The sequence below is a fragment of the Oryzias melastigma genome, linkage group LG10, assembly GCF_002922805.2.
Source record: "Oryzias melastigma strain HK-1 linkage group LG10, ASM292280v2, whole genome shotgun sequence".
Classification (NCBI taxonomy): Eukaryota; Metazoa; Chordata; class Actinopteri; order Beloniformes; family Adrianichthyidae; genus Oryzias; species Oryzias melastigma.
This window is the reverse complement of record NC_050521.1, coordinates 4,302,911-4,313,237: the sequence shown is the minus strand read 5'-3', so window position 1 is coordinate 4,313,237 and position 10,327 is coordinate 4,302,911. Positions and strand designations below refer to the sequence as shown.

Genomic DNA, 10,327 nt, shown 5'->3' with positions numbered 1-10,327 from the left:
TAAATAATAATTAATATCAGTCTGTGATTCAGATATTTTTAGGCCAGCAGAGAAGGCCTTGCAGGCCCTGACGGCCCGCCACTGTGTGGAAGTGATGCAGAAGATAAAGATTGTGATGGCCGTGACTGTTCTAAGAATGTTGATCATTATCATGTAATTAACATGATGATGAAGATATTGATACAAATGATGATGATGACTGTGATTTTTATTATGATGACGATAAGAAGGAGGATAGATGTGACAATAATTACGATGAAGATGTTGGTGATGACAAAGATGGAGATAATGATGGTGATAATGATGGTGATGATGGTGATTCCATTTGAAAAGGGGTTTTATGTATGAATTCTGGTTGTGGTCACTGATTTTGCTTTTATGGGGTGCACACTGCACTAATTGCACCATCTTTGATGAACTACATCTGCATGGTTTGATGGACTGTCTGAACATCATGGGTACAGTAGTCAAGGGTCTGGCAGAGTTGTGCGGTTTTGTCTGTTTTGTCTCACTTGATGGGTCTTATAATCTGTTATGTTTTTAATACATGGGTATTGAAATATTTCTTGATAGTCTGCCCTATAAATTTGGTGTGCCTTACAGTCAAAAGGATACTCTACTTATAGAAGCTAGAGGGATTCTTTATGTTTCCCATCATGGATCCTGCCAGGAAAGCTGTTGCCGCCTGAACTGTCATGCTGGCAAAACTGATTGTCGTCAAACCTCCTGCAAACGCAAGGAAGTATAAAAAATGTCTTCATTTTAATCAGACATAATCAGTGTTAGTACGCAGACGTGTGTGACATTGAATGTGCACACACCATCTGTTGGCAGATCACAAATACACAAAAATGTGCTGAGAGTTCCATGAAGCGGACCAACCAGCTGAGGTGTAAACTCACCCAGCGCTCATGCTGTGACCTGCACTGATGTCACCATGTTCAACTGCTTACACTGTGTTCCAAATCATTATACAACTTGTATTAAACTGTCAAAATGATAAAATTTGTTGTTTTTCAATGAAACTCATGGATGATATTGTGTCTGACTGCTCTTTGGATCACTGAAATCAATCTGTGACCATCAGTTTGCCAGGTGAGTTCAGTTAAAGCAGGAGTGTCAAACTCATCGCACAAGGGCCAAAAATCCAAAACACACCTGAGGTCGTGGGCCGAACAGGATAAACATTTATTAAGCACTAAAACTACATTTTTAAAACTTTAAAAACGTTTTAACATAATTATGAACTAGATATATAACATTACCTGTGATAATACTAGTGTGAGCAGTATTATCTGTATTACCACGGGCGGCCGACTCCTGATCAGAGGTGAGCGGGTTCGATTCCCGCCTTGCCCGCCCATGTGTCGAAGTGTCCTTGGGCAAGACACTGAACCCTGAATTGCCTCTGGTGGGAGGTTGGGGCCAGTGTTCAGCAGCAGAGCCACCACCAGTGTGTGAATGTGTGTGTGAATGGGGGAATGGGTCTGTGACTGTGAAGCGCTTTGGGCCCTCGAAGGAGGGTAGAAAGCGCTATACAAGTATACGCCATTTACCATTTACCATTTAGTGTTGAAACTGTGAGCTGAATTTGGCCGCTGAAGATGCTGAAATTGGTAGTTGAAAACTCTGAAGTTGATAACTGCTAAAGCTGTTAGCTGTTAGCAGACAGCGGAGGTGGGGGGCTTTTAGTGAAAAAACACTAAAAGCCCTGCACCTTTTTCACTTCAGGAAGTGAAAAAGTTGAAGGGATGGTCCACAAACACTAAAGGCCCCCACCTCCGCCGTCTGCTAACAGCTAACAGCTTCAGTGAATCTGATAGCCAGCTAACATATTAGCTAAATACCAAATTAGCCAAAACAGCTAGCATGTAGCAAAACAATAGCTAAACTTCAAAATAGCTTAAAAAAAACAAAAATAAAATAAAAACCTAAATTAGCCAAAACAGCTAGCATGGGTGGAGAAAAGTGTCAGGTGTGATGTGTGACAGAAGAGTTTCAGCACAAATGAAAGTGTCCCACTTCTTAGCTAGTCTCTTACTCCGTATACACTCCTGCACCTCCTCATTCCACCACCAAGTCTCCTTATCAACTCTCTTTCCTGATGACACACCAAGTACACTCCTACCTGTCTCCCTGATCATATTAGCTGTAGTTACCCAGTCATCTGGGAGTACCTCCTGACCACCCAGAGCCTGTTTCAACTGTTTCTTAAAAGTCATGCAACTTAAACCTTAAATAACTTTCAATATTTTACTCTCCATAAAAATATATTTTGTCAAATGACATTCATTCTTGTTTGTTTTGACTTAATTATCTTGAAGAAATACACGAATCTGGAAAACTTTACCTGCACTGTTCAGTAGCAGGTATTTATCTCCAACACGGTCTCAGTAAAATGCTTACATATTCCACGACTTTGCACTTAAAAATACCGTGTATAATATACTCCAAACACGCTTTTTGCGTGCATATGATACGCAATGGTAGAGAATAGGTTGCGCCGCCGTACAATATACACGAGTTTTTAGGTTTGGTTTTGATCACGTGGTCAGAAATCCTCCGGCTCTTTTCTAAATGACGTTGTTCCTGGTTAAGGTTAGGATTACGGTTATGGTTAGGGTTAGAAAAGCAAATTGTTCGTTTGTGGGGCTGTCTGTGATGCTCACGCCTCCACCAGGGGACGTGTCAAACCTGGAAAACAGACTTTAACACGTTTAGGACCGCGCGTATTATATGCACGAAAAAACTGGTTTTGACGTATATTATACACGGTATTTCCCAAATTGTGGAATATGTACGCATTTTACTGAGACTGGGCTGTTATCTCTGAGTCCCACTGCTGGAAGTTTGGGATCAAGATGTCCATTTTAGGTCAGTGAATCCGATCGGTCAGAACAAACCAATATCATGTAGTGCATATATTTCATGCACAAGATGTCAAAAAGATTATGGGATTCCTGTATAAAACACATTCATTAGGGGAATGCAAACACTGGAAGCTGTTGGTGTTGCAGCTCCATTACCTGGACAAACTGTTCTTAGCACACTTGCTCAAATAACTGGTGGGACTGAACCATGTGTGCCATTCTTTGGTTTGTGGAATCACGACCTTACTTCTGTCATTTTTGTTTATTTGATAAATCTTTCATCCTTAGAGGAGGACCCTGGTGTGATTTTAAGATCACAAGCTGTGAATCATCAGTATGCCTATTTTTTAGACGATCCGACGCCAAGCTCTTTGTTTGGTATGAAAAAGAAAAAGCACAGTCCGCACTTTAAAATACTTTCATGCCCATAAGTGTCAGTGCAGCATAAAGGATGTAAGGGTCTGCAGGGGCCAGAAACTCCAAGACCTTTAGTGCACGCACGTTGAATAGAGGCAAACGAGTCACAGGTGAGGACGGTTCCCTTTAGCTGTCAATCCAACCCTTTTGTATCAGCTTGTGTTCATGTTTTCAGAACAGTCATTAGGGGATGTAAGGTTTTGAGGAGGGTCATTTGAGAAGTTCCTGTTGTCTTTATGATATAAAAAGGGTTAGCAGACTTTTTCAGACAATAAATAACTTCACCCGACCACTAACTATGAGGAGAAAAACGTTTGCATTATTGTTTATATTCTATAAAAAATGACCAAGAAATCCTCATTTCCTCCGGATGAGTAAACGTATGAGCACAACTGTAGATGTGGAAACACTGTCAGAGTTCTTTAGCTGTTTCTCAGAACTTTGGCTCTTGAATATTTTCCTTACAGCTTTGATCAGAGGCAATTTCTTGTTGCAGATGCTGCAGAAGCAGTAATGAGCTGATGGGAGATTTTCTAGTCCAAGTCGAGATGGAAATAGTTTTCTTTCATGCATACTTTTGTTTACCTCCACTGTGTCTTTCAAAGTGTTGTTTGGATCTTTGCGCAGACTTGGATGATTTAAATATAGCACAAACATTTTTTGCATTACAGAAAAATCCTCTTGGTATCCAAATCAGGTGTTCTGACAGACACGTGAATGTCACCAGTTCACCTGAGACTCACCGAATCTAAAGCTGTTATCTTTATTGTTGATATGAGATGTGGGGTTATTGATATAGTTCTTTTTCATTCAAAGTTTTTTATATTTGCTCTCTATTTGAGTGGGCTCACAGCAAGACTACTTTGCTAAGAAGGAGTTGATCTTTAAGCTCCAAATATACTAACACTTTATACCTTTTTAAGCACTAGGAGGTAACTTCCTGTCCATGACATCTCTTGACCAAACTTCATTGTAAACCTTGTTCAAATATTCTGTCATAAATGTCTTTTGAAAATGACAGATTTTCAACCATGATCTTAAAACCCTTTATGTCAAACTGTTATTCAGTAGCCATGTTGTTGTTTGTTGTTAGTACTTATTCTGCTATCTATGTGGTAGTCACATCTTTTCAGAGGTGCAAAAGCTGGAGGTTCCCTACTGCAGCTTTGGTGAAGATCTCATTCACTAACTTTGTTCTGTGTGACTTGAAAACGCGGAGACTTTCCCTGAGGGGACGGGACATGGCGCTGTTGTTGGGATGCACTAGATGAAAGTAGAACATTGTGGGCTCTCTTGATGTGAATTCCTTGCAGGCATAACTTGGTTTCTAATACTTACAGCCAGTTAAGTGACTAACCAACAAAAGACAAGTTGTGAATGTCAAAGGTTGTGAATTATATTTGCACGGAAAGAACATGTTCCCAGTCCAAATTAGACCATTAAAAAAAAAGTTATTTATTTTCTAGCCGTCAGCAGTAAACTGATGGTTCTGTTCAATAACGCTCCCACAGAAAGTTCTGTCCTTCAGTGACGTGCTCCTGCTGTGCTGCAGCGTTCTGATATGCTGAGTGAAACACTGGAGTTGTCAGACTAGAACCTGAACATTCTTTTAGATAGTACTGTCCTGTTTGAATAACACAAACAGATAACTGCACACAGTACACAGTATCTTTAATCCTAACTTTGGACACTTTTCTGTGGACACACATGCCTACTTGTAATGATAGGTAGTGCCTTCAATAAGTTTAAATAGCTTTAATTGTATTCAAACATATTTATGAATAAAAAGAGTACTCTTATTCAGTTTCTCAGAGCTGTCCTTGTCTAGTTGTGGGTCAGATGTACGTTGCCTGGTGCTGCTGCTGCCTCGCTAGGATGACCTATGCTTGAAGAGCTGGTGTCTCCACATTTCATTCGTATGAGTTGGAGAGAGGGTCAACTTAAAACACTTTGGGGGTTGGGCTACTTGGCAGTTGAATTTGAACCCAAATTCAATTTACAATTAAAACTGCGTTTCTGTTACGACTAGAGTTCAAGAACCCAAATGCAGAGCAGGCTTGGATGCAGAAGGATAAATCAGATTCTTTTAATGTCCTTTTTTTTTTTTACAAATAATCACCATTGTTGAAGGGAAAATAAGGGAAAAGCTGGTTAAAGAAAAACTAGAATAACCTGACAAAGAAAACCTAGAACTTCACAAACACTCCAACACAGATAGATGAACCAAGAGAACTTAAATAGGCAAACAACTAAATGAACTGATAAGATGCAGCTGTGAACTCCCCCAGCAGGATGCACAGGAAGTGGGTGGGGCAGCAAGGAGGAGCCACAGAAGACTGCACAAAACAGGACAGAGAAAAGGGAACTAAATACACAGAACATGTCAGTTTCGGAGTATTTCTCAATTCAAATTGCGTCAGATCAGAAAACCAGATGCTAGAAAAAGCTCAGACTAATGACACAGCTACTGAAATAGGCGTGTCAAAGACTCCTCTCCCCATACGCTTACCCTGACCCGCTCACACCTACTCGTGCTGCAGAATTGAAATTCTGACTCAAAACTTTTTACGACTGGATGGATCCAATATAGGTCACTATTTTTGTGCCAGTAGTGTTAGCTTGAGACCGCGAGCTCACACATGAGCGTGAAGCGTTCTCAGCGACGGGGAGTGGGCGGGTTGCTCTGCACAAACAGCCCCGCCCACAACCCAGAGATATATTTCCATTGGACTACTGCCACACATCAATCCATCCGTCCTAACTCCCCGCAGACAGGTCTCCCGTCGGTGATTCAGGCCCTCCAGCTGGGACTTGAACTGCAGTCTTCTTGCTGTGAGGCAAGAGTGCTAACCACTGTCCCCCGTGCAGGAAAAAACCTGTCTTAAAAACAACAAAGGCTTTTTGGATATTGGCTAAATACATCATAATTACTATAAAAAGATCACTGGGAAGTATCTTACAAAAGAAAAAATATATAGTTGGAGTGGGACTTTAATAGATAAAAACAAACATAAAATTATGATGGAAATGTGTATATGGTCAATAAGAATGAAGATAGAAAAAGCGTAGATTTAATTTTCTTTTCGAATTTATTTTTGAACAAGAAAAACAACAAACTAAAAACAAATAAAAACACAATCAATTAAAGTTATCCCACAAACTACACAGACTTAATAAGAATGTTCAAAGTAAAAAAAAAAAAAAAAAAAACAAAGCTTTGGATTTTTTGATAAGCTAATAGCTTATCAAGACCAAGCCCCTTCTTCCTTATTCAGCCCAAGCTAAATATATGTGCACAGACATGAACCCAAAACAAAATCAGTATCATGAAAAGAACACACACATATATATAGATACACACACACACGTATGTGGGGGGGTCTGGGGGGTGCGTCTATGTTTTTTACTAAGAAGGTTCTACCCTTCATTTACATTGTTTCTTTGCTCGTTCTGAAACACATCTTGGTTTACTGAATGACTAAAGTCTGATTATCTTTTTTCTTTCGCAGCTTTCAAGAAAGAGGAGAGCGGTTTTGATGAGGTATGTCTCTGTCAGCCCGTCACATCCCTGGCCCAGTTTCAGGGCTCCGCTGTGTTTTTGCTCAATTTGTTCTTCAAGGTCTTCTTAGCCTGGTGTTGTCAGGAGGAAAGTCTTTGTTCTACATGTATGTGCCTTTGTGTGTTTTACCAGGCAAGGAAAATCCTGATCTTTTTTTATTTCCAGAAAGTCACATTTTCCTCTTTATTTCCGTTTGGTATTTTTAATTCTTTCAGCTGAGAAATGTTGTCCCTTCCAGCCAGGTCATCCCCTGCAGAGACCAAACATATTCTTTTTCATTGTGTTTTTGTCAACCATCAGATTTTATTATATGCTGTCATCTTCTTTCACACTCTTCCACTTGTGTTGAACCAAAGCTGAAATCTGGTGACTAATGGGTTCATGTCATCAGTGGATGTTGTAGGGCCTCAGCAGGGCTGGTTGGTCTTTGCCCACACATGAATCATCATACTGACCGGATTGGGCCTTTATTACCAAAGGTATCGGCTCACCTGCCTTGACTTGCATACGCAATCCTATTCCCAACCCATAGAATTCAATATGATGTGGGTCCACACTCACAAATGTGCGCCTACACTAGTGCTGCCATAAATTATTGTTTTAATAGTCGACTGATCACCAATTATTTTCTCTGATTGGTCAGCTAATTGGGTTATGTGCAAAATGAATGTAAATCACATAACCCTAAACTTAACCACTCCCCCTGAAAAAAACTCCTCTAACCCTAATCCTAACCCTGGCCCAAACCTTAACCCGGTCCAGAACCCCTAAACTTAACCCAGGGGGGTGGGCCCTAAACCTAACCACTCGCCTCCTGTGGAAAAACATTAATAACTATTTTATTATGGGCCTCCCACTTTTTTAATTTAAAAAGATTTTATTTTAATTTCACTTACCTTCCTGGGATGGGATGGTCCTGGGATCCTGCTCCTGGGGGGCTGTATGGAGTGTGCACTGACCCTGCCCTCTTATGGAGGGTGGGATCCGAACACTTGTTCTCCTAACCCTTAACCGTCATTAGTTTTAAAATAACTAAAAACTAAATATATAGCATTACCTGCGATAAAGCTAATGTTAATGCTGTAAGAGGAATTTAGCCGCTGAAGATGCTAGTGAGGATAACTGAAGATGTTGAAATTGATAGCTGAAAACACTGAAGCTGATAGCTGAAATGGCTGAAGTTAAACCTGAAAACACTGAAGCTGATGGCCTGCTAAAATATTAGCAACATGCCAAATTAGCCTAAAAAACTGAAAAAGCCTAAGATTGCTAAAACAGCTAGCATGCAGCTGAAATATTAAACTCTAAAATAGCCTAAAAAACCTTAATAAATGCTAAAATCGTCCAAAAAGCTAGCAGAATACGTTCAACTTTACTACACTCTGACACCATATAACAAAGTAACGACCAATCGACTATTAAATTATTCGTTGAGCTGCCACTAATCGTGGCAGCATACACACACTCAGACATGGATGCATGCACACAAATGACAAATGTTTGTGGTATCTCCACATTTGTAAACTAGCAGTAGCTTAAAAAAATCAAACTGAATCAATTTGAAATCAGAACACAACAGGCATCACTTTTGTCCACAGAAGACCTTTGAACAGCATTTTAAAAAATGCTTTGTAGTGGAAGGTGCGTGTAATGATCATGGAAGATAATCTGGATTCCTGTGTGTGCAGAGGCCACTTCTTCAGCCAGGAAACAGCTTTCAGCCCAGTCACTCGCTCTAAGAAGTTCTGGATTCTAACAGAACAGGTCAGTGCAGATAGGCAGGAGGATCAGAAGTCCACAGTTCAGACTGAATGGTTGTAGGGACTCTCCAGACAGGCAGACGTAAACAGCAATCAGCCTCTTATCACTGCCAAAAGTTACAGATTAATGTCAATTGATGGACTACTCACCTTTTTGGATGACACTGTTTTTTGGGGGGGGGGACTCAAACACAGAGGAAGACAGCAAATTTCTGACAGCAAAAAAATCCGATCTGAATAGTTCTCTGTATTCAACAAACAGAACCTCAGATAAACACCACTGAACTTTTGAAAGCATAAATATCCAAAATAGCCACAAATCTGAGTGTTTTTTATGGGCGGTGAATCTGTCACACATTTTCTGTTGGGAGCTATCATGAGGCAGAAAACCCCTCTTTAGACATATGGTGTGTGTTTCAGCATCTGTGTGTTCAGAGGACTGTGCAACGACCTTTAGGAACATGTTGGAGAACTCACACACAAACTGATTTTACTCGCATTCTTTTTTTTTGTCATGCAGTAAATCCCGTGACGCATTGTGACTGTTGGCATTCAGTCACACTTTGCTGTTGCATTTCAAATATGATTGCATTGATCTAATTTATAAAACTACATATACTGTTACAAACCTTTTTAGAGGAAAAATATGAGATGGTTTTTATTGCACATGTAAACCATAGAAAGACATTTAGCTGAAATTCTTTATGAGAAACCTGGAAAGCTTTAGTGCTTTTCAGATGTTCCGAACATTCACCTTCATGTTGCAGAGAGGCTGCTGGGAACAGCAATGTTCTCTCACATTGTTTTGATAAGAACATTTGGATCTGTTTCAGGGAGCAACTTTGGTGATGAAGCAGAACATTTCTGGAAGTCAGAGTCATGGGAATTAGCTGGGGCTGTTTGCTATAAATGGGCCTCGCTGTTAAGTAGGAATGCTGAGAATCCGAGCAGGGAAAACACTCCTTCCTGTCTACAACAGGACAACCAGCAGCCAGAGGTTTGGAAGCAGTGGGAATCTGGTTTGTGTGAGTGCAGGCATTCTTCCTTATGTTTGTCAGAAAGGCAGATGCTGTTTTAGTTTGTTGAATGAGACAGCAGACATGCATCCCAGATCCCCAATGTCAGGAAATGGAGGGAAAGAACCCGAGGCTAGTGGCAGAAATTCAAAGGCTTAATACATAAACTTAAAGCATAGAAATACAAGAGTGCTAAAGCAGATGACGTGACATTGAAGATCTGAAATCCAGACACTTACATACACTGAAGGTAACTGACACATCCGGGGTAGCTGTGGAGGATCGGTCCAGAAACGAGAAACAAACTGATACTCAATGGAATTCTAAAGTTTCTAAACTGTGAAACAGAAGAAAGAAAATCCCCTTGACAGTGTGTTAGGGTTTTCAGACTGGACACATTTGGTTTGCTTAAAGTGAACCAGAGTTTGTTTCCCCCGATAATTTGGAACTCATTTTTAGTCTGAATACACCCAACCAGATCCTGGTCTGGGACAGGGTCTGCTCTCTGACCCATCTTTAGAGATAGTCTCAGTTAGTGCTGGGCGATATGACGATACATATTGTGTGGGCAATAGAAAAGTGTCTGTTGTGCCATTTCTCCTATTGTTTATACAGTTTTTAAAGGGTTAGTAATGGGCTGGGACAAAGCTAAAATAAGTATCCAGATATATTCCATATGTTCTAATGTATCAAAAATAACAAATA

The 10,327-nt window shown here is 40.3% G+C and overlaps 1 protein-coding gene across 1 annotated transcript in view; it reads left to right on the top strand.

The window, feature by feature from the left end:
- The window catches only part of cdk14 (cyclin-dependent kinase 14), a 172,321-nt gene that overhangs the window by 8,020 nt on the left and 153,974 nt on the right, over window positions 1-10,327 (top strand). The window contains exon 2 of the mRNA XM_024261087.2: window positions 6,797-6,828. Coding sequence (XP_024116855.1) covers window positions 6,797-6,828 — 32 coding nt within the window. The remainder of the gene's footprint in view (window positions 1-6,796; window positions 6,829-10,327) is intronic.